General features: G+C 46.4%; 2 protein-coding genes across 3 annotated transcripts in view; one reads left to right on the top strand and one right to left on the bottom strand.

The window, feature by feature from the left end:
- The first annotated feature begins 2,988 nt into the window (after positions 1–2,988).
- LOC147638754 (ABC transporter B family member 19-like) overlaps positions 2,989–25,178 on the top strand; it is a 46,554-nt gene continuing 24,364 nt past the window's right edge. Inside the window, exons 1-6 of one of the 2 annotated variants that reach the window (XM_086798724.1) lie at positions 3,231–3,363; positions 3,435–3,564; positions 3,658–3,712; positions 3,803–3,978; positions 4,273–4,473; positions 4,546–4,805. In XM_086798724.1, the coding sequence (XP_086654850.1) occupies positions 3,544–3,564; positions 3,658–3,712; positions 3,803–3,978; positions 4,273–4,473; positions 4,546–4,805 (713 nt within the window). In that variant the 5' untranslated portion in view covers positions 3,231–3,363; positions 3,435–3,543. Of the gene's footprint in view, positions 3,565–3,657; positions 3,713–3,802; positions 3,979–4,272; positions 4,474–4,545; positions 4,806–25,178 lie in introns of both variants that reach the window. The other variant, XM_086798723.1, reaches the window with a different exon arrangement.
- On the bottom strand, positions 11,956–13,642 carry LOC147638755 (uncharacterized). Its single transcript, XM_086796747.1, has 2 exons — positions 12,577–13,642; positions 11,956–12,432 (listed from the first exon to the last, which is right to left on the bottom strand). Exons 1-2 carry the CDS (start codon positions 13,414–13,416, stop codon positions 11,956–11,958), a joined length of 1,317 nt encoding a protein of 438 aa, XP_086652873.1. The 5' UTR covers positions 13,417–13,642.

The following is a 25,178-nucleotide window of genomic DNA, read 5'->3' as shown; positions in this document are numbered from 1 at the left end:
GAAACCCAAGAAAGTTTGTGAATCAAAGTCCCCTTTGTTATTTTTTTGTATCTTCATAAGAGTTTGAGTCCTTCAATGCAAAACACCAAGATTTGACTAGGTCCACCAAGATTAGTAACTTTCTTGATGAAAAATGCACCACAACAGTGCTACCCACCACTATCCAACTGTTTGCCCTCTTTCAATGAGAGCTTAACCAAAGTTCAATGATGAAAAGGTTCTTGTATATGTTATTGTAGAATCTTGATTTTATTGTTATGTTTATCACTAATCTTTTAAGGATTAACACTGATCCACTATTGTAATCACTTTATTGATCAACTGCTTGTATTACCTTTTTGTATATGGATCTTTATCAAGATTTCAAGATTTTGTGCAAAGATTAACAAAAATGGTAATAGGCAATAAAGATTAGATGCTTACACCTCTGTTAGGCAAAGATTTGAAATCTGATCAAGATTTCCATTGCTTAAATTGTTGTAGATTTGATTTGCAGCAAAACTTTACTCTAAATTCACACAGAAAGCTTGATTTGCACAATGCCTTTGTAATCTTTACAAATTTGTACCAAGATTCTTCAAAGCTTCACTTTGCTCTGTAAATTTTTACACTATATTTGCTCAAATATGAATTCTCCTTTGAAATCTTCACAATTCTACAACATAAACTTGTTCAGTGTAAACAGAACTGTAAATCTACACACTGGCTCTGCAACAATAACCTCCACATAACTATAATCTACACAGAACTGAAATTTGAATAATAACTTTGCATTGATCTTGAATTGTATACTCAAATTTGTAATAAAACTGCAATAACTCTACAATAGACCTTCAATCTATTGACTTCTGTTGAAAACTACATCAAAATCTATTATATCTGCTATCTGTCTCCATTATCTTTGATAATCAGCACCTTCCTTGATGAATCTTTCATCAAAACCGTACAACAATCAAGAATCTCCCTAAGAATACAAAGAACTCAATGGATCTTGCACATGATAACATGAAGCTAGGGTTTTCTTGAAGATTTGATGGAAATAGACTCTAATTCATGCAATTTTTTTATAAAACTCAAGAAGATTTTCAAGAACATTAAGAAATGTAAAAAAAGCAAGAAAATGCATTTTAAAAACTGTGGAAATTCCTAATCTGAGAATGATTAACATTAATCATGATTAAAAAAATATATTTTAAAAAATTAAATTAATTATAATCTTAAAAATAATTATCACTAATTCTAAAAATGATTATATTTTAAAAAATTAGATTAATTATAATCTTAAAAATGATTATCACTAATCATGATTTAAAAATACATTCTAAAAATTAGATTAAGAATAATCCAAAAATGATTAATCTTTTAATTAAAGCATTAAGATGTAAGCTTTGACACTAATGTAATGAAGGGAACCTAGGGGTTACACTCATTAGCATAGAGTACACACATGTCCCACTCATCCTAGGAAGCAGTGCCTAAACATGGAAAGACCGTCATGATTAGCCGTGAAAGCTTGGACTTAAGCTCCAAGAAGACAAGATGTTTATACAATAAGAGATCATAAAAAGGGTATAATGTCCATGAGCCCTATGCCTAATATAGCCTAAGGCCTTCAAAAGTACACATGTGAATGACCCTAAACCCAAGTGCCTAAGCCCCATCCCCCATGCACATGTGCATACCAAATCTATTTTATTACAAAATGTTTGTGGGGTTGGTAGACCTTCAATTGTTAAAAGAATGTAAGATACCTTGTTTATTCTTTTCGTTTATGTTTATATTTTTCCCACACAGCTTGAAGAAAAATTGCATTGGAGAAGTTAAAACAATAAAGATATTTTTGTGACCCTTAAAAAGGACATTCTTATGTTGTATTAGTAGGTTACCAAAGTAGTGTTAATGCTTTGGAGGGGGTTCAGAACTCATGCGAGTGTTTATTTGGGTTTCTTACTCTCTAAAAAAGTTTAATGTTTACAACAAGACGAATTAGTTAGAGGTCACCACATCAAACCTATATTTGCTAAGAATGACTAGTTGTGGTTCACGAGCGCGTAAACGAGTTGGTATAACATTGGATCCCATTGCAAGGACTCGCGTTCGACGAAGGTACTGTGTTGTGAGCCGATGATTAGCATGCTACTTTACATGGCACACAACCACACGTGTCAACTTTCAACTCGTTGGGACTTCCATCCTTTTAACTACTGCACTACAACCGTGTTAGCAAACTATTAATGCCTTCGGTCATGTGTCAACTCCACTTGCAAACTTGACAAATCAAAGTAGGACCAATAAAATCCGGTACAACGCTAGTCAGTCGCTACGATATATTAGGTCGCTAAATAATAATAGGCACCCCAAATGCTTTCTTTTTATTTATTTATTAATGAATGAATGTTGAGTTTTACTAATGTGCACACTGCACAAAGAGAAAATCCACGTCCTTAAAAAAAAATGCAGTCAAGAACGTGGACGATGCCCGCCGCGCGTACCGTGGCTTTTTACTAAGGTGCACACTGCACAAAGAGAAAATCCACAACATGCCCTTAAAAAAAAAATGCAGTCAAGAACGTGGACGATGCACGCTAAGTGCTTTTTACTAAGGTGCACACTGCACAAAGAGAAAATCCACAACATGCCCTTTAAAAAAAAAATGCAGTCAAGAACGTGGACGATGCACGCTACCGTCCGGCTACCGTCCGCCGCGCGTACCGTGCGGATTCCGGAAGTCTTTTTCTGAGAGTCTACGGCTGAGTGGCGCCTCCTGAATGTTGCCGCTGCCATTTGTTGACGCTTTGCCTGGGGCCCGGGGGATATTTATAAAATAATGCGAGCACAAGGCGGCCGCGTGGACTGCATTTAAACGGGCGGTGGAGGGGTGTCAAGGGCTACGAGACAACAAATGCAAGTTGGTTGGGGTCGCAAGTAAGTTTTCAGTTGGTTGGTGGGTTGGGGGTGCCAAGAAAGAACGAACAAATGCTTTTTGTTTTACGACGTCATCCTCTTGGGGGCGGGGGCCTTCAACACAAATCAGTCGTCTGTTTATTCGTACTACTCAAGAGCAATGACGCGGGTCACTTTCTCCTTCTCACCGCTTGCCCTGTTGATTTGACATGTTGAAGAATGGGGCGGCCAAGCTCTGTGGTTGCTTGTCAAGTGACTCACCCAAGTAACCGAAGAGAAGTTGCAGCCAGGTTCTGTTTTTAACCCCATCGGCTCCAGTCGTGCTGCTCGAGAGCTATGGAAGGAGTTTCAATGGCAGGAGTTTCAATGACTAGTGAGCAGCATCCAGTTCCGGCAGAGACCTTTGGCGTGGAGAAGGAGAACGGCGGGGAGGGCAGCGGCAAAGGAATTAGTGCACAGGTGAGCGTGCCCTACTACAAACTCTTCTCGCATGCTGACGGATTGGACTATCTGCTCATGCTCATGGGCAGCCTGGCAGCCATAGCTCACGGTGCCTCCTTGCCCTTCTTCTTTATCTTCCTCGGCAAACTCATCGACTCTCTCGGAAGCGTAGTTCTAAACCCTGCCCGAGGACCACACATGTCGAGTGAGGTTTCTAAGGTGAGTTTTCTGTCTTGCTCAGCCTTAAATTGAATCGATGAGACCTTTACGTCTTTGCCGTAATCTAAAATACCATGGCCTGCGTTTGTGCAGTACGCGCTTTACTTCGTCTACTTAAGCTTCGTTCGGTTGGGTTCCGGCTGGCTGGGTAAGGAGTCAGGACTCACCAGTTACCGGCTATTTCTCACCATGCTGCTTTGCTCTTGCTTGTGACGACTGCCTTTGCTAATTTTCGCAGAGGTCTCGATGTGGATGTACACCGGAGACAGGCAATCTGCTCGCATCAGAACCAAGTATGTGAGGGCTCTCATTTCGCAGGACGTGGGCTTTTTCGATACCGACATCTCCACGGGCGAAGTTGTAATCGGAATCTCAAGCGATACCGCTCTAATCCAGGACGCCATTGGGGTCAAGGTTAAACTTCTCGCACTGCTGATTCCCGTGCCTCCATGGGTCATGAATTTCAGTCAGACACCATTTAAAGTTCATTTAAAACGAAGAAAGATCATGAAGCGTGCAGGATTAATGTTCGGATTCGCACATTTTGAAAGAAGCGCTTGTGAAACTGAATGAAAAATGAGTCCCAAAGATTTCAATGTGCGGCTTCTGCAGATTGAGATACCTATACAAAAAGGTTGATGTATGTGAGAGAGAGAGAGAGAGAGAGAGAGAGAGAGAGAGAACTTAATAACCCTCGGCACGTGACAGACAGGGAATTTGATACACTACGTTGCCCAATTCGTAACTGGCTTCGCTGTTGCATTTTCCTCTCTATGGCAGCTGACTCTCGTTACTCTTGCTGTGATGCCTGTTATTGTGTTAAATGGAGCAATCTATGCCTATATCATTGTGGGACTCACGAGCAAAAGCCAACATGCATATGTGAGAGCTGGGGAAATTGCTCATGAGGTAAGATTTTATCGCTCTTGCAATCCAAAGTGTGTAAATGAACAAGCATAAATCAGTAGTGCGCTCCCCCAGGTAATTGCTCAAATCAGGACCGTGCAATCCTTTGTGGGTGAGGAAAAGGCTTCTCAATCCTACTCGGATGCTCTCAAATCGACCAAGAAGCTTGCAAATCGGAGCGGGTTGGCAAAGGGGGTGGGAATTGGTTCCCTGTATGGATTGGGATTTGCTTCCTTCTCCTTGCTGCTGTGGTATGCTGGAAAGCTTGTTCGGAGCGGAGACACGAATGGTGGAGCAGCATTCACTACAATCCTGAACGTTATCGCTAGCTCCCTGTAAGTCTCTTGTCAATCTCTACAAGACAGAACCTCATATATGGAGAGATGCTCGATACCTCAAAGAAGTTGAAGAATAACATTAAAGCAGTTTTTTTTTTGTTTTTTTTAAATCGATTACCTTGTATGCACTTGCTACGTTAATCTAGTTTCCTTCCTTCTGAAATGTAGTTAGGGAACACTGCATTTAATTAGTAGGTCCTTAGTACATGAGGCCCCTTCCTTCTTTTCCGTAGAGAATGCCTTTTATAGAGAATTTTGAGACCTTAAATAGAAAGGATTTCTTTAGGTCTTTTATAGAGAATTGTGAGACTTTAAATGGAGTCAATGGATGCAAATAGAAAAAGCAATGAAGTCATCATTTCTTTGATTTTTTTCAATCATTAACCATTACATATTGCATGCAAATAGAAAGCAATGAAGTCATCATTTCTTTGAGTTTTTTCAAACATAAGGGCAACCTGGGCAAGGAGATTGTTGAGTAGGTTCCCTTGATGGGATGTGAAAGGACTTGTTGTCCTTTATTAATATAAATATATATAATTATTGTTAAAAAAAAGACAAGGAAAGATTGATCATTTTTTTGGACTTTTTCAAACACATCATTACACACTAAAATAAAACCTTAAAAAATCATTCTTAATCTTGAAAAACTCACATAATATATTTAATAGAAACGCAAAACAATATTTTGCTGACCTATTTACATATTCTCTCTATTTAAGGAAAGTTTTCTTAAAGTATTCAAGAAATTCCCAACCTTTAAAAAAAATGCTAAGCTTACATTTCTGTCCATATATTAATCAATTAATCAATTAATTGGCGAATGCGTTTAGGCTTTACATGTTCACTCGACAGAGCGGTCGATACAAGGTTCCGTGAACGAGAGGATCTCGCTTCTAATGCTGTGTGTGTGTGTGAGAGAGAGAGAGAGAGAGTGTGAGAGAGAGAGAGAGAGAGAGAGAGAGAGAGAGAGAGAGAGAGAGAGAGAGAGAGAGAGAGAAGTATGCAAGACGAAGACAGACGGTTCGTTCTCGTTTCCTGTGTTGTTGCAAGATAGATAGCCTTCATGCATGCGCCGGAGAAGAACACGTGCTCTCATACATTCGAAAAGATTTTCAACGAAACAAGAAGCCTAAAGGCTTCGTAAATAAAAGCGGAAGGGTGAAACCAAAATCTTTTTTTTTTCACGGGTTCAACAGAGCTTCGGGTCCTTAAAATAGAAAACTAAAATGTTCTTTTGACGGGTTCAATCAAATCTCCTAAGAGCAGGGGCAGCAGGGCACTTTTTTGTGAAGCCCCTGCTAACCCCACAAATATTCATGAAATTGGGAAGATTAGTGGGAGTTCGAGGCATTTCAATGACTGCAACCAATGAATTTTTTTCAGAAGCGTTTTTTTAAATTAAAAGAGAGTATTTTTGCTGATGAAAGCCCTCTGTTTCTCAGCACCATTTCCTGAGGTAAGCCCCCCACTAATCCTAGGCGGGTCATGGCTCTAAGAGCCTGGTCCTTGCGCTTTCGATCAAGCTGCCTCGTGAATCGTGCTTTTCATTTTTTGCTATTTTTTTTAATGTTTTCGTGGCTTGTTATTAGACATTCTAATAGAACAGGATGGAAGGGTGGAAAAAGGTTTAGTGCAGGGCTAAAAAAAATAACATTCTAGTGTATTTGTACCCGACCACCCACCAAAATGAAGAAAGACCGGTTGAGATTTTTTATATATTTTAGTTATAAAACCGGCATATTGTAGAGATTAAAAAAAAACAAAAACCAGATAGATTTAAGATTTGTCCTTAGAGCCCCCCTTTATCGCCTTCCCCCCTTTTTGTCTCTCGTCTCTCCTGCCTTCGGCCTTCCCCTCTTTCCGGTTCCCCGCCTTCCCTCCTCTGTCTGTTCTCCTTCTCTCTCCTCTCCCTCTTCCCGCAGGTTGATTTTTTAGGATCTCCAGGGCGTTCTTCATCTCAGCAAGTCTTGTCGTTTTCTGGTATTCACTCCTAGGACTACATGACAAACTCTCTGTCATCCCTGATCGAGGCCGCCGTTGCTTGCTTATCCTTTTCCGAAGCGCGCCTTCATATCCTCGCCACGACTGTTGAAGCATTGGAGGCCTCCATCGTGGTTTGCAAAATTGTTGGTGGCGGCCCTGCGTGTAGACAACTTAGAGATCTTTTACAAGAGGCGAGCCTCATTCGTGCGCTTGCAAAGATCACAGACATTCACCCTCTGGGGTGTGGCTACTACCAGGTGGAGTTTGACTCGCCAGCGGCGTCAGATCGAGTTATACAGCTTAGTTCTCTTGCATTGCATATGGCGCATGCCTTTTTTGCGCGGTGGCAGCACGGCTTTGACCCTGCGTGCGTCTGACCCACTTGGTGACGTGTCAGGCTTCCTAGTGTCGGTTTGCTTCCTAGGCCTTAGGAAGGAATACCTTTCTCTTCTCCCGGTGATTGGTGCTGCCAACAAAAGAGTGATGGAATCCCCCCCTACTACTACCTCAGTCCTTGCACGGGCAGTCGAGATTCCATCCCTCCGCATTTGTGTTGCGTAGTCGGATGGAGTGCCACATGTTATATCTATCCCATGTCTTTGGGGAGACCCCATCCTTCAGCATGTAGAGTATTCAAGTTCCCCCCCCTCCCTTGTCCCGTTTAGATCCTCACCAGGGGTAGAGAGAGAGGCAAGTTCTTAGGCAGCAGAGCACCAGGTCCTGATTGCGGATGACACAGTTGCTGGAGAGTGGCGGATGGTAGGCCCGTACTCGGGCCGTCAACTGACCACTAGGGCTGAGTGTTGTCGACGTGCGCACCCAGCTTGTAGGGCACAGGAGGATTAGTTCTGTCAGAGAGTCGTTTTAGGCATTTATCACAGCACCCAACGAGCCCCCTCCAGTCATTGAGCGAGCCCTTTCGACCCCTCCGATTTGGTGGCCGATTCCCTGTGGAGAGTCCTCCTGTGACTCTCAGTGCCCGTTGAGGCCCCGTTCCTCTCCGCCTCCTCCCCTGCCCCCTCCCCTCCCCCATGATCACCCGTCTTAACCCACGCAGCAGTTCCTTCAACTCCGTCCTCTGCATCGGAGTCCATCCTCCCCTCCCTCCGCCTCTCTAAAGCACTCCCGTTGCCGCCAAGCAGCCCATGACCCGAAGCGGAGATAATCGACGAGATCCGTTCGCGGCTTGATTCACTGTTTCTCTGAGCCGATTGAGATCACCATCGCCGCCTCCCCAGTGAGGGCTCTCCCACCAAAATTCCGAGGTGGGTCCTCCAGGATAGGGCAGCCTGTGGATTATAGCTTCTTTCGATGGCTTCCGACGGAAGGGACATATATGCTTGAGGAGATGAGAGCACCTATTCGGATATGTGTGGTTTTTCACCACTCCAGACCCTCTATGCTAGAGAATGGCGCGATGATCTTCTCTTTCTCTTTGAGTGTAGCCCCGAGGACGGAGTGGGACCTAGAGTCGGTGACTGCCGCCATCCAGGGTCCGGTAGTTGAGCTATCTCATCATCTTCATGATCTTCGCATCACCGATGTACTCACCCATCTATGGCCATTGGCTAGGATGGAGCTTGGAGGCTCATGCCACAGAGACCAGGACGGGGAGACGGTGGCCTCCAGCCTGGAGGTGCTGCTTTATGTGTTCATGCATACTTCTGTCGCAGTACTTCTTTCCCCTTCTTACAAGTACCTCCATTATGTCCGGAAGATGCAAACTCTCGTGCTCAGATAGAGTGGCATTACATGGAGGACAGGATCCGCGCCCACTTGGCGCTACTTCGCCCTTGGACAGATTGTGATTATTTCATATGTAAATCCTTGCCCAAGATTCTTCGAGTGGAGGGCAGTTTTGCTAGTTCCGCCTCACACAGAGATTGATATGCGAAAAGTCTCATGGAACATACAGGGATTAGGGAGGCCTCAATGCTTTCAGAGACGAAGCATCCTCAGAGGAGAGCTTCAAAGAGCCATAGTGGGAAGACTTATTGACATTCTTTTCAATGAGCTTAAGAGCCATAGTGGGAAGACCTTCATATAGGAGAGCTTCAAAGAGCCATAGTGGGAAGGCCTTCAAGCTGCCTTCAATGAGATTATGCTCATAGATGCAATGCTAGAAAGGCTCTCAGAGGGTTTGATACACTTGATTCCTAAGGAGGGTGGTGACAGATTGGAGATCCGGCATTGGAGACCCATCACTCTTCTAGGGACCGCCTATAAGATTTTGGCCAAGGTCATCAGTAGCAAACTTCAACCCTTTCTTTGGGACTCGATTCATGACACTCAAACCGGTGCCCTTTGTTTAGGATCGGAGCATTCTAGTCCTGCTTAGTATGGCAGGGCTGTCCTTTGGCACCTTACCTCTTCCTATTCGTCGCCGAGGCCATGAGTAGTTTACTCTCAGCCTAGGAGGCCGAGCTTCAAGGATCGCGTCCCCCCCCCTCCGCACGCAGGAGGAGTTGCTTGACTCAGAGTTTGCAGATTACATAGCAGCTTTCCTTTCAAAAGACATGGGGAATTTCCAAAGATTTTTTGGAGGCGATTGAGGTTTTTGGTTGCGCAGTAGGAGCAGAGATTAACTGGCACAAGGCGTGTGGTTTTTGGGTAGGTTGTGCACTTGCCCGACTTGGCGCCTCAGTTGAGGCTTTGCATTGGATCTCGAGGGGCACTCCAAATCACTATCTTGGTTGCTAGGTGGGCATTGATATCTCCTGAGCAGCAGCTCACACCTCTTCTTCTGAGTATTCACTGGAGTCCTGTGAGGCTCTCCCTAGTAGGTAGAGTGGTGGTGGCAAACTAGGTCTTGTTGCCACCATGTGGTACATCACTTCGTACTTGGCCTTCTCTCAAGTATGTATTGCCTAGGTACAAGGTTTGATGTGGAACAACTTATGGGCCGGTAGTGACGAGAGGCCAGCCAGGGCCAAGGTGGTATGGAGAGTGATCATTCAGCCATGTCGTAGGGGGGGCTAGGCCTCATTGACCATGCTATTCTAAGCCGTGCCGTGCTGCAGCTAATTGTTAGAGAAATCCTTCCCGGTGGTGAGCCTTGGAAGGATTTTCTTTTGGCCTGGATTTCAGCCCACACCTCGAGTCTTGGAGGCCCTTGGCCGCAGAGTATCAAATGGATTTTCACAAAGATGCGGTTCCGCGGTTTTTCTCCAGCTTTTGAGGACAGATTTAGAGCTAGCTTACATCGAGCTTGGGATCACCTTAGGATGGCCCTTAGGCGGAAAGTTTCGGCAGCCTCAGAAGATCGTCTTCGACAGCCTTTGGGGGGTCTAGAGCCCCCTAACCCATTTACCCAATGGCCACATATTTGGGGCCCGACCTCATGTATCATGGGGAGCCTTGAGCATAGGACCAACTGGGTCCTTGGAGATTGGATCGCACACAGGCAGTTACCCCCGATCGGAGATGACTAGCAGCACACCGATAGAGGTGGTGACCCCACTTGGCACTACAGACCTCCTGTGTGGTTGTTCCTCCATTGGAGATCTCATCAATGTAGAGGCCAAAAAGAGTGCTTGATAGAGGGTAGCCCTGTTTCACCCCAATAGTGCTCGTAATCTCTTACGATGTACCTCCTAGGACTCTCACTCATTTGATGAGGGACTCATTGAGGGTGATGATGCTCCAAACCGTGTCAAATGCCAAGACTCTTATCTACTCTACATTTTGCACATAGTTGTCACGGTATGAAAATACGATACCGTACGAGAATTTTCGGTACGATATGAAATTTTGGGATATCGTACGATAAAATACGGTTTTTTTTAATTAAAGAACACCTACAAACATAGACATTTTCAATTTGGAAGGGTAGAGTCTAGAGAAGTTGTTTCAAACCAAAATATCATTAAAAACAACTAAATGAGTTTGAAGTGACAAACAAAAGTACATAAAGTATAGAGGTGTGATGCGATCATGCGCGCTAGGCGCGAGTACAAAAAGAGAGGCTAGAGCCAAGGCCCAAGGAGAGACTAGACAAAGGCATCACTATCAGAGCTCTCGTTGAAATCATCCTCATGAGAAGAGGACACATCAGTGGCCTCGCCGAAGTCGCCATCGCTAAGAAGGTTGCCCTCATCATCGAACTCAGGCTCTCTAAGCTCATGTGAGAAGCCAAAGGGAGCATCCTCATCTGCAAGAGCGAGTGTGGAGCTACCCGATCCACGCCGCACATAGGTATGCACTGTCCCTGGAAGCACCACGAATTGTGCATCCACGGCTTCCTACTTGCACTCCTCTGCCACTACCTCCACGCCCACGACGAGTGCGAGTAGGTCGTCGATCAAACGACTCGAGCTCTCGATAGATGCATCCACATTCACCTACATTGTACAATGATCAAGTGACAAGCAATGTATTAGAATTTGGTTCCAAATTTCAATAAACATTGAGGTTTGAAATTTGAATGCTTATAACTTATAACTTATAAGTTGTAACTTATACCTGTCTCGCCGATTCCATCTTTTGCATTGCGCACACCATGCGCAAGTTAGCGCGGCAATACACTAGCCGCTCTAACTGTTGCGTGCTCAAGCGATTACGTAACTTCGTGTGTACAAGTGAGTAGGAACTCCAGTTCCTCTCACATGCACCTGAAGAGCAATCCTGAGCTGGGATTCTCAAAGCCACCTTCGTGTGTACAAGTGAGTAGGAACTCCAGTTCCTCTCACATGCACCCGAAGAGCAATCCTGAGCTAGGATTCTCAAAGCCACATTTTGGAGGCTTGAGAGCGCATACCCAAATGTCTCCCACCAAAAGAGGGGCTTCACAAGGGATTCCCTCTTCCAATAGGTAGTAGATGCAAACGCGGCTCCTCCCCTTTGGTCATTGTAGCTTATGAGCTCCTCAAGGAACTTCCCATGGCGATCCTCCGGCAATGCTTTGGGCAAGTAAGCATCTCGGGCTTCAAGTAGCTCCACGTTGGTGAAGAGGGCGGGTGATTTGTAAGCCGGATGCAATAAAGCGGCAAGACCATGGATAGGTCTTCGCATCCACTTCCATCTCTTCTCCACAATGGCCAACATACCATCGCGCTTCTCCTCGTCAATGGAAGGAGAAGCGTGCAACTCTGCTATGGCCTCTCTCATGAAGTGAACAAGAAGGCCCATGGTGGCTCCCTCCATGTCGGTCATCTGCAATACCCTATAGAAGTGCAATGACCGCAATGACAATAGTGTGGACCGACTGCCAAAACTCCTCCTTTAGGCAAAGCCGTTGCATGGCTTTGGCCTCCGTCGATTCTCGCTCATCCCACTCATTCCACATTGTGGAGACCACTGTTTGGCGAAGGGAGGATTTCACATCGTGGAGGCGCTCCAAGAGGAGCCACATGTAGGCGAAGCGTGTAGATGAAGGCTTCTTCAATTCCAACTTGCTATGTTCGCGGAACATGGCAAGCACCTTCACCTTTGTGGTGAAGAAGGTGACAATAGAGATAGCTTCGGTCATTACTTCCTTCATCCACACTAACTTGCCCTTATCCTCCATGAGCAAGTCAATGCAATGGGAGGCACAAGGCGTCCATACTATGGAGGGATAGTCCTCCTCGAGCAACTTCCCCATCCGACGGCAATTTGAAGCGTTGTCGGTGATGACTTGCACCACGTTCTCCGATTCGACCTACATGTCACAATGCACATGAATGGATGCAATGAGCGTATGCAGTATGAGACTTGAGTCATGATATAGCCACATATGATCATATCACATATACTAAAGCCTAAACTTTAAAGACTTGAGTGCAATTTGAAAGTTGAAACTTACCTCCATGATTGCTTGCTTGATATGGCGATATATGAATGCACCCGATGTTTTCCTCCCCGCCTTTCCGGAATCCACGCCCCGCACAAAGTATGTGCCAAGAGGGCAAGAGACAAGTATATTGATGATGCCTCTCTTCTTCCGGTCACTCCATCCGTCGGAGAGGATGCTACACCCATACTTGGACCATGCCGCCCGCACCGGATTGAGAGATCTATCGATTCTCTCCCTCTCATCCACAAGCCTCTTCGTGCGCATGTCATGATAGGAGACGCCGGTCCATCCTTCACATGGACCCACATTTGCAATGGCTTTCACCATTGACTTCCATTGATCTACCTTGAGCACATGGACTGAGAGATTGCACTCAATAATGGTGCGTGCAATCTCTATATCCGCTAGCCGTTGCCGTTCTCGGAGATGTGATAGAGAAGAAGAGAACCCCCCGGTGGCTTGGGCTAGAGTGGTTTGCCTCGTGGTAGACTCAAGCCTTTGTCTCTTTAAGGAGGCGGAGGCGGCACCGATGGAGGCGGCGAGGGAGGATGTATCACAAGGCGGGGAAATGACCTCATCATCCGCCCTTGAGCTTCTACCACTATCACGGTGAGCACCCAATCCACCCTTGATCTTGTTGAAGATCTCATCGGATATAGCAAGGGGGGCTTCCTTGCATGGCGCAACTTGCCCCCCCACCTTTCCAAGATGTTGGAGAAGCCTAGTAACTCCACTTGTGTATTGTTTGCCACAATACTTACAAGTCCACCTATATGACTTGGACTTTCCATCGGCTTTCTCTACATGGATAGCATGCACATTGAAGGCTTCATTCTTCTCCCTTGTCATTGTAATAGAGAGAGAGAAGTTAGAAGATTCAAGAGATGGATAGGCTTGAGAGAGAGAGAGAGAGAGAGAGAGAGAGAGAGAGAGAGAGGCTTGAGAAAATGAGAGAGTGAGGCTTGAGTCTTGACTCTTGAGAGAGAGAGAGCCTAAAGGCTTGAGAGAGAGAGAGGCTTGAGAGATGGCCTATGGGGGAGAGAGTGGCTTGAAAGTTGAGAGTTGAGAGAGAGAGAGAGAGAGAGAGAGGGAGGGGGGGGGGCTTGATGGTCACTTGAGCAAGACTCAAGGGAGGGGGGGGCTTGATGGTCACTTGAGTAATGAGAGCCTTGAGAGAAGCTTAGGGGGTGGGCATTTTATAAGAATGTAACATGTTCAATGGCCCATGGCAATGGGCCAAGCAAATGCCAAAGGCTTAAACACATGTGACATGTCACATGGACCACAAAGCAAGCCAAAAATGGCCAGCAAACGGCCCTTAAAACGGCGAAAGAAATGGCACAGGCGGCAGCGCAACGGCTATAAACGCCTATATCGTACCGTATGATACCGTACGATATCGTACCGTACGGACTTGTTCGTACCGGTACGAGAAACAACTATGATGTTGCAGGAGGCAAGCTTGGGGTAGGTGGTGTACAAGTAAGAGTAAGATAGGGTAGGCATAGCTAGCTCCAAAGGGGGGTGGCAGGATGGAGAAGTCGGGGACAAGGTGTGTCAAAGCGTCCATGGTGCAAGTACCTCCCAAGTAAGGGAAGGAGGTGAGGGCATCAGAGGAGGGCTATCGAGACACCATCGGGACATCGCATTATAGATAACAAGACCCAGCTCTAGGAAATGTCTCCCATACGCCACGACCTCCTCACAATCATGTGGTGATCTTTGTAACCCATGTCAGTGATGTCCAGCTCCTATAGTCTGATAGGGTCATCGAGATCAAGTAGTGGCACCTAGCAACTCCTGTCCTGGCATTGAAGTCCCCGAGTAAGAGGACTTTCCCCAGCTATGAGAACTCCATAATTGGGACATAGCGGAAGCCTTGATGTAGTTAATCACAGCTCTTAAGCACCATGTAGGAACAATAACGCAAAACGCATGAAACGCATGAGAGAGAGAGAGAGAGAAAGTTGTATTAACGTCTGCAAAAGGCCAAAATGACCTATGAGACCAAAAGGTTACATCATATCCATGAGGTACATCATCCTGGGTACAAAATAGTAATAAAGAAAGATAACAAAAATCTAGAACATGAGAGCTCTCTATGTTGGTCCTCGAGAAAGTACAGCTGATCTGGATATCACTAAGGACTCCATGTGTCTACGGAGCTCTAGAAGAAAAAGTCCCAAGCATCTCTAATCCGGGAAGTCCATGATCCTGGAAAGTGGTCTGAACCCAGCTCGGAGAGGCAATGGAACCTCCCCGAATCTTATAGTATACACAGCATCGGCATATGTAATGGTTCTCTGTCTCGGGCTCTGTGTGACAGAGGTTGCATATCTTGTCCTTTGGTGCGGCCTTCCTAGGCCCATACCTGGCAGTCTCCACTCTTAGCTGGTGGGACGAGGTGTGGATCTCGCCGATCGCACATCTCACCCCAAAGGATAGGTGTATGTCCATGTAGCATGGACGGATGATGAACCCATCCTCTGTCAGGCATAGGAGGTGATCTTTGTAGAAGGCCAGCTTCGTCCCTAGTGGACGACTAGGTGAACTTCATGTCCTCTGAGTATCCAGTCTGACAATGTCCTTCTCGATAACCCTGTTCCGCTCTGTGCGGCAGAGAGCAAATGACGGGGCCTCTATGCTGTACTGGGAGGGGGGGAGTGCCTCCATCTCCATACCGTGCATGCCAAACCAAGTGCCTACCTGTGCATACCAGCACTCTATATCTCCCTCAAGTGTCAACTGTCTCGAGGACTCCATGTAACATGCAGAAGCTTCGGAGAAGAATTGGTAACTTCAATACTCAGAAATCAGCACTCTTTTCGTGACGGAAATTAACGCACAAATTGAAAGGAGATGTGCAGAAAATAGAGAGAGGGAGAGAGAGATGGAGAGGACACAGTATTGGGTCCCAAATACCCTCTGTAGGGCCCCCACCACGGATGGTGTATTTGCTTTATTAGAATGATGTAAATCTGAAAGAAAATACAGAAATCTTGGACCTTTCTTGGCTGGAAATTCCCTGCCCTTGACCTGAAATCCTTCACCCCTTAGCACCTTCTTGGCTTGTCTAGCCTCTTTATGCTTGAGCTCTTGGTGAGAAAATGAGATGAAATGGTGGGATTGTGGGCTCTCCCTTTTATAGTACTCCTACTACAGCAGTCGGCCAGCATAAAGCCAGGCGGCCAGCATTTAATGCTCCCACGATTGAAAAATTCCAGCATTAAATGCTGAAAAGAATCACATTAAATGCTGCGTTTTTTTCCTAACAAGCTGGGCATGATGCGCCTGCTTCTGATTGGCTGGACAGGGCCTTTGCAAACCTCATGAGGGCTGGGCAGCCTGTATGGGCTGCCCCATACCTGCCCTACAGCCATGAAAATGCTGTATTCTCCTGAAATTTGCCTTTAGCTTGCCCCTAGGGCTGTCTTACAGCCCCTCCATGGCTGGTGGGTTCAGCCAGGGCTTTCTTGGCCCTCATGGGGGTGGTTTCACACCATCCCCATGCCCACACAAAGACCCGGGGTAGCCCTATGGGCTGGCCCCTTGTTCTAAACACTAACTACTCAGTGATCTGGCATCCGGTACCATACCAGATGCACAGAATCACTGACATCATTCCAGAGGGAGACTCACAGCGCGGACTGGCACTGTTTCATGTGCAAGACAGTGCACACCTGACCTTAGACTCCTGTGCCGGACAATGCACACCTGGCCTCGGACAACTGAGATGGATCCCTGGGCTGACTCGTCCCAGACTGGGCTCACATGGGACCAGTTCACCATCCCAGGTCCTACACCTTCTGTACAGATATGTCTACGTGGCATCCAAGTGCGGGATGCACGTGACACTCTAGGGCTAGCCGGAGGTATCTATCAAGTGGAAGCTCCCATAGCCTATGCCAGTATGTCGCTGTCTGGAATAGAGCCTCTGTCACTATCGGTGCAGCCTTCATCTCTGCCCGCACAATCTCATGTGGCACTGATGGTTTACTCCTAATCATGCGTGAGATCATCGCCACTAGGGGCCTCTCCATCGACTTCCACCCATCATATACCTCCTCTGAATCTGTCTCAGCCGACTCTCTCCTCTGTCTCCTCCTGTGGTATAAGCTAGGACCCCAGATGGGGGCACCATACAGTAGTGCAGGTGTAACTAGAATATCAAATAGCCAAAGCTTCGTTCCTTGGCTCCTGAAACTGTATCTGTGAGCATTGCCTCTCTAGCGAGCCAAGGGCTGCATATCCCCTCATCAATCTAGCGTCGGCCGCCTTCCGCATCGAGAACTGAGGTCCAACATAAGTGATCCCAAGGTATACATATGAGGTAACATACTCCACAGGCTCTCCACTGTATGTAAACTATACTGTCGATCTACTTATCCACTGTGAGGAGGTGTTAAAGATCATGACCTTGGTCTTTCCAAGGTTCATAGTAAGGGCCTGGTCCTCGCAAAAGGCCTGTAATGCATCCAAATGCCTCTGCAGCCCCTCTGGTGAATCAGAAATAAGAACAATATCATCTGCATACAAGAGGATCAGTATCAGGACTCTTGCCAAATGTGCTCCTGGTCCTCCCTGTTTGTCTATGTAATCCGTGATCTTGTCAATGTATAGACCAAATAGAGTAGGAGACAAGGGGCAACCCTGCTTCACCCCGATAGTATTGCGTATGATCTCTGAGTCACCTCTTGGAGCCTGTACTCTGCTTGTGAGACTGACTCATAGAGTGTAATGATCCCCCGTAGCATCTCTGCAGGCACTCCCATATCATGCAGTCTCCTCATCAGTCTGGCCCGTGAGACAGTATCAAAAGCTTTGCAAAAATCCACAAAGCAGCAGTATATCCATTGCCCGTGAGCTGATTGGTTTTGAGTATATGTATTATTTACATAGAAAAAGGTTACATCTATAGGTCTTCCCAAAGGGACTATTGACTATACATGATCCAACTCCAAGATGGAGAGAGATGAATTATGAGCTAACATGCTCTGCCTTTATATATGATGTTGATATGCTGGTTGGCCAGCTGATTTGTCCTCAACATAGAATATGCAGCTTTAAATGCTTACTTTTGTACCTTAACTACACATAAATGCTATCGACTCTCACACCACACTATTGTCAGAATACGCAGCGGAGATGATGACCAGATCTGGGAACACGAGCAAAAAACGCAGGCAAAAAAACAGCACAAGAGAGAGAGAGAGATGTAGGCGTGTAACTCTGCTCTGATATACACAAGAAGATCCCGAATAAGATACAAATAGTGGTATGGGGCTAGGGGCCTATGTATATGCCCCTGGGAGAGCAGTCGGCTAGCATAGGAAGTGCCCACGACTGCTGAAAAATGTCCACGACTGCATAAATGCAGTCGGCCAGCAGAAAGGTGCCCACGACTGAGAAACTGCAGTCGGCCCAGCAGTCCAGTAGCCCACGACTCATGTGTATGCAGTCGGCCAGCACTGGAGTGCTCCTGGCATCCTCTGGCAACCCTCCCCACCACTGGAAAAAATGGGAAAAAATACGGGGAGTGAGGAAAAATGATAAAACACCTTGTACAGGGCGGGCACACCCACAACAGAGGCCCTGGTGTATAAATCTAGACAGGAGATGACTTCTAACACCCCCTCCGCTCCTGGCTGTGTAACCAACCACTGGGAGCTGGGGTGCCGCCTGAGCAAATCCTGAGAGAGCGACTTCGTGAAGAGGTCCACCGTACTGTCCTCCGTTGAACAGAACTCTAGCAAGATGTCATCAGCAACGATCTGTTCACGAACAAAGTGCCTCTGGATGACCATGGGTTCCTCCAGTGGAAGCCCAAACTTGCAATGCAACCTCTGCATCCGCACTACCTCACAAACAGCATCACAAACAGCCCGGTACTCTGCCTTTGTTCTCGACAAGGCAAAAGAAGATTGTCTCCAAGTGCTTCGTAAAACTGCTCTTGGGCCTGAAGTAGATCCCCTCGTGTCCGGATCTCCTCCCCAAACCGAGTCACTCCAACCGTGGAGTCGGACTCCATCCAACAATCCCCCTCCTGTGTACAAGAGTCCCTGATCCTTCGCATGCCGCAGAAACCACATGAAACGCACTCCTGCCTCCCAAAGAGTCATCCGCAACCATGAGCTCAACCGCCTCATCAGGAAGCTCCCGTCCAATCTGGTGTCCATCAACCAGATCAATGAACCATACAGCTTCTGAGTCACAGAGACATCACACTGCTCACAAGGATCAACACCTGTTACGGTGCACAAACAAGTCCTGGAAACATGATGAAACCTGTCAACCACCCCCTCTGAATCCGAAACCACAAAGCTTGGTGAAACCACCTCCTTCTGCAAGTAAGCACCTGTCACCTGCCTGGCTTTTCGAAAGGTCCCCGTGGAAAGAACATCCTCATCTACTGGAGGTTCTATGTCCCGAACACTACGAGACATCAGAGCATAAGTGACCTGTTCAGCTTCCTCCGACTGACAAACACAAGAACTACCAACATCAGTACTGGAAAGTTCCTGCCAACTGCTGCCATCTACTGGCAAGCTATCCACCATCTGGTCCCGGAAAGCCCGCACCTGCAACGTATCCACACTTAAGTGACCATTACCATACTGCCACTCATCACAAACCTGAGGACCTGGGAGAGAGAGTGCTGAAAGCCTGTAAACTCCATTCTCCACTCCGCCTTCCCAAACCACTTGGCCTGTTGCTTTATCCCGGAGAGCAACAAAATGCTCATCAAACTCCACCCGTACGCCAGTCTTGCAAACCTGATGCACTGACAACAGATGAAAACCAAGTGCCGGAACATACAACACTTGGGAGGAATGCTTCCCCCCTCTACGGGAACTATCTCCATCCTGCCCTCACTGTGAACTGGGATAGTGGATGTATCACCAGTAAGAATATGACGAGAACACCTGCAGAGATCCTGTAAACCGGAACGAGAAGGAGTCATGTGCCTGGAAGCACCACTATCGAGAATCCAGTCCCGAGTATCCGTTGCGGAGAGTCCTCCAATCTCCTCCCCGCCTGAAGAAAATGTAACATCGCTGTCCATCACCTCCAGGTGCACAAAAGCCAGAGTCTTCATGATTGCTGTTGAGGAGTCTTCACCCTTCTCGGTCTTCCGCTTGGGACACTGCCTCCAATAGTGGCCTTTCTCGCCACAATCATTACAAGTCCTCTGTGCCTTCAGTTTCTCGCAGTCAGCGTCGGACTTTTTTGCAGGGTTCATAACCCACATCTGTACTTCCAAGGAAATCCTCTTCATGGGCGATACCCTGTTGTAAAGAGAGGCCAAATGCTGCCATATACCTCTGGCCAGTTTCATGTGCTTTACATGATTGATTACCTGCGGTGTGCAGTTGAGGAAAATAAACGAACGGACCCTGGCGTTGACACGATCCCACATCTGTGTCTGGGCCTTCCGGTCCTTTCGGATCGACGGTAACTCCCCTTCCTCTACTTCCGGCCGTGGAACACCAACGACGACGAAATCGGCGAGGTCGTAGGACTCCAGAACAGATTCCATCATCACCTTCCATATGCCGTAGTTGCTCCCGTCCAACTGACGGTCCACCGGGAACGTGGGGAGTGTCGGAATCTTCACATGTCTCTCGGCCATCTCACACAGATCTGCCATAGCGGGGATGTACTCTGAAAAGGGTGGGTGGGTGGGAACAAAGAAGAACTAAAACCTGCAAGTGGCTGTCCAGCAAATCAGCCCGCCTTCCTCTTGCTTCTCCTCTTCCCGAACAGTCCAAAAACAGTCCACCAATCAGCCAAAAAACAGTCCCCCTCTTGCTCACACAAACCCCAAGACCTATCTAGAGCCTAGGGCTCTGATACCATGTCAGAATACGCAGCGGAGATGATGACCAAATCTGAGAACACGAGCAAAAAACGCAGGCAGAAAAACAGCACAAGAGAGAGAGAGATGTAGGCGTGTAACTCTGCTCTGATATACACAAGAAGATCCCGAATAAGATACAAATAGTGGTATGGGGCTGGGGGCCTATATATATGCCCCTGGGAGAGCAGTCGGCTAGCATAGGAAGTGCCCACGACTGCTGAAAAATGTCCACGACTGCATAAATGCAGTCGGCCAGCAAAAAAGTGCCCACGACTGAGAAACTGCAGTCGGCCAGTAGTCCAGTAGCCCACGACTCATGTGTATGCAATCGGCCAGCACTGGAGTGCTCTTGGCATCCTCTGGCAACCCTCCCCACCATTGGAAAAAATGGAAAAAAATAGGGAAAAAATACGGGGAGTAAGGAAAAATGATAAAACACCTTATAGAGGGCGGGCACACCCACAACAAAGGCCTTGGTGTATAAATCTAGACAGGAGATGACTTCTAACAAATATTGACTAATATTTTGCTGTTGTCAACCTGATATATTTGTGCTCAATTGCTTCGGACTTGATGCATGTTGATGAAGATGCCGTAAATGCACCTAATAATGAAATTCCTTGTGCACGTGGCACCCCCTCTTGTTGAGCTTTCGAAGTGCACTGTAGTCCACGCATAATCATGCGGACTTGTCCATCTTTTGCACTAACAAGATAGGTACAGCAAGGGTGAGGTTGAGGGTTGAATAAATCCAGCTCGGAGTAATTGGAAAAGCTCATACTCCAACTCGCCCTCCAATGCTAGGGGAACTTATCGGGGTGGTTCTTTCTCAGGGACCAACGCAATGCGACGATCCTCAGGGCGATTGGGTGGGAGCTATAGCAGGAGATCATCCTTAAGCATAATGTCCTAAAACTGTCCTAGGAGATCATCCAGTTTTTGTGTCAAAGGCGGAAGCTTTGATGCAGTTAATCACATGCATCAAGCACCCTATAGGAACATCAATGCAAAATGCATGAGAGAGAGAGAGAGAGAGAGAGAGAGAGAGAGAGAGATTGGTTTTTAGTATATGTATTATGGACATAGAAAAAGGTTACATTTATCCTTGGCCTTAGGCAAAAGGGCTACTGACTATACATGATCCAACAAGATGGAGAGAGATGAATCATGAGCTAATATATCTGCCTTTATATATGATGTTTATATGCTAGTCGGCCAGGTCAAGCTATTGTCAGCTAGCGGATTTGTCCTCTCACATAAAATATAAAATGCTAACTTTTGCACCTAAACTACTCATAAATGCTGTCGACTCTCACACAATGTTGCCGACTAATATTCTATTGTTGTTGACTTGATGATATGTGTGTTGAATTGCTGCCGACCTGATGCATCCTAATGAAGATGCCCTAAATGCACCTAATATTGTAGCCTAGTAAGGGATATGATTAGGGATTAGACATGGCACTACCTTGTGCAAGTGACAGTAATATCCTCATATAATGGTAAGTTCGGTGATTGGCCATGGTGTGCAGTGTAAGGAGAGTGGCTTGGTGCAAAATAACACACACAGCTTGAGAATTTGTTAGAGGTGGACTCTAAAAAGGATAGCTACCACTCCCGAGCCACGTATTCCTCCTAGTGTGCAGATCTTGCATTGGAAAGCTAACTCCCACTCAAACCCAGCTATGTATGGTTATCCCCCTCAGGGCTTTGATGAGTCTCTGTATAGAAAATAACAACCTTGCCTACGAGAGTCTCACTCAAACCTCGTGGATTCGACCACATAGTACCATTGGAGTTCCATATTGCTAACCTTGGGTGTTTGGTCTCATATTTGGAACAACGCTTGTGATAACGATCCTACCATATTTTTAGAGGTAGACTCTAAAAAGGATGGCTCCCACTCTCGAGGCACGTACTCCTCTTGGTGTGTAGATCTCGCCTCGAAAAGCTAACTCCCACTCAAACCCAACTATGTATGGTTATCTCCCCTCAAGGCTTTGATGAGTCTGTGTGTAACTCGCGGCGGCGGGTGCCCGGGGGACTAGGGCCTTTGACACACTTGTTGATACCATCAATGCATATTAAAACACTTAAACATGGCCACAGCCTTAACACATATCCATCATCACTTTGCATAAAACATAAGGCTGGACAAAACATCCACAAATGCTGAAAATGGAGCTTGCACACGTGACACCGCATAGAGGCCGGAATGGGCCGACCCCCCCCCCCCCCCCCTTGGAGTATTTTATTACCCAAGGAGAATAATATCATGTACAAGCTTTGAGGGCCTTACTCTCCCCACGGGAGATGCCGGATTATCCATATACAAATGCCATAACACAGCCCAACACAAGGCAACTGAGCCGGAACATAGGCTGTAGAAATGCCGAGCCAACAATATAATCCATATACCTCCGTGTGGGTACTGATTCTTCCCCAAAAACCACGGGTCTTCATGCAATAGAAAGGGCACAGCAAGTACAACTCTCCATTCAGCCGGTACAACAGGTACAATGGCTGGTACAGCCGCTATAGTGGCTGGTACAGCAGGTACAGTGGCTGGTACAGCCGGTACGGTGGCTGGTACAGCAAGTACAGTGGATGGTACAGCCGGTACGGTGGCTGGTACAGCAAGTACTACTCTCCATTCAGCCGGTACAGCAGGTACAATGGCTGGTACAGCCGGTACAGTGGCTGGTACAGCAGGTACAGCAAGTACAAATGTTGGTACAGCAGGTACAGTGGCGGGTACAGTGGGTATAGTGGCTGGTACAGCTGGTATGGTGGCTGGTACAGCGAGTACAGCAAGTACGGTGGCTGGTACAGCTGGTACGGTGGCTGGTACAGCCGGTTCGGTGGCTGGTACAGCAAGTACAACTGCTGGTACAACACATACAATGGCTAGAAATCATAATAAATGATTGAATACCCTTGCCTTAAGTATTTCTTCGCGATGAAAGCCTCCAAAATAGTCCCCAACAGCCGGTATTCTTCATGGGCAGCCTTCAAGAGAGAGAGAAAGAGAGTAGCCATCATTAGGGCAGCCTTCAACGGTGGTAGAGGCTAGTGTGCAGCAAGAGAGCCTCTATTAATGAAGAGAGAGGGCTCCAATTTATAGATTTGGGCCTCCCATGAGCTAAAATGGCAAGAGAAGGCTACAATGACAAGTGGAGAGCCACACAATAGCTGAAGTGACAAGTGTGAGGCCACTTGTCTCACTTTGATCCATTTTCTAACAAGTGTCAGGCCACTTGTCTCACTTTGGTCCACCTCCTTGCCACATGTCCCAATCTAAGAGATGGGTCCTTCCATAAACTTTATCTCTAAAAATATCCCAACTGGTAGACATTCTGTCATAGGCACTTTGCCAACTCTTGGTATCTGCTCAATTCTAGATGTAATGACGCGAACAGAACTTCCATCAGAGTCGGGCCAAAAATAGCAACTCTCCTAAATTTTAGGAGTGTGGTCCTTTGTATTCTAGGATAATCCCCCATTCCCGAAGCTTGTACTTTCCAAATATTTAAACATCTTGGAGTCCACCAGACCCCTTTCAGACTGGGAAATGTCCAGGCTGGTGACATCCTCCCCAACTTCTTTAAAGTTGTCCGCAACTTTAAGCTTCAAGCCATATATTCAAGATATAATCATGTCCCATCGATTGGGCGAGACGAGATAGTCTCAAAAATCCAATATAAATTAAGAATCCATGTCCCAAAGAAATGGGCGAGACTGAATAAGTCTCCATAATACCAATATCAGAATCATGTCCCAAGATAAATAGGCGAGACAAAAACAGTCCCATAAGTCCAGATATCATAATCATGTCCCAAGATAAATGGGCGAGACAAATCAATCCCATAAGTCCAGATATCATAATCCATGTCCCAAGTAAATGGGCGAGACAAAACAGTCCCATAAGTCCAGATATCATAATCCATGTCCCAAGTAAATGGGCAAGACAAAATAAGTCTCCTGCCAACAAGACATCGGTCCACATGACCCTTGGCATAGACATAAGTCCCGTCATGTCCACTTTACCACTTGCACTCCGTGTTGGTACTCTGACCACACACCTTGGATGAGAGGTGGGCTCAAGTAACAAGATAAAACAATCACTCGTCGCAGGCATAGATAACCTGGTGTTCCATAAGCATTTCTGCTACATATAGTTTATAGGCATTTCGGCCACCAATAGTTTGTAGGCATTTCGGCCACCAACTCACATTACCCTCTCAAGTGCCCATGTTCCCTTCCATCTGCTCTCTATTGTTCCACCCACACATGGTAGAAACAATCTTCAAGAGAGCACGTAGGACAAGAGAACACTACACAGGGTATGTTGTGCTTGTCACTACCCTTTGAAGTGCCCATGTTCCCTTGTATCTGCTCTCTATTGTTCCACCCTCACATGGTAGAAACAATCTTCAAGAGAGCACGTAGGACAAGAGAACACTACACAGGGTATGTGAATCATGAGTTTCATAAGTCCAATGCATCCCTAATAAAGGGAGCCAAAAGGAATAATCCATCCGAGTAAAAGGGAATCATAGACCTGTATACCATAACTCTTATATACCATAACTCTTACCACATGCTCCGTGCTAACCACACACCTTGGAGTAGAGGTGGACTTTATCCATAAAAGCATCATATCCATGAGATAACCAAAGATTTCTTCTCTATAAACTCGGACAGATTCGTCCATAGAAATTGCTTGTGAAGCCCAATATCTATATAAATCTCG

Source organism: Cibotium barometz, chromosome 5, assembly GCF_041138505.1.
Source record: "Cibotium barometz isolate CiBa-2024 chromosome 5, ASM4113850v1, whole genome shotgun sequence".
Lineage (NCBI taxonomy): Eukaryota > Viridiplantae > Streptophyta > Polypodiopsida > Cyatheales > Cibotiaceae > Cibotium > Cibotium barometz.
This window is presented reverse-complemented; position numbering and strand designations above follow the sequence as displayed.

Coding starts and splice junctions, on each gene's coding strand:
- LOC147638755 (XM_086796747.1), bottom strand. CDS start 13,416: ATGACAAGGGAGAAGAATGAAGCCTTCAATGTGCATGCTATCCATGTA. Junction 12,433..12,576: donor TCAAGCAAGCAATCATGGAG/GTAAGTTTCAAC, acceptor TGTGACATGTAG/GTCGAATCGGAGAACGTGGT.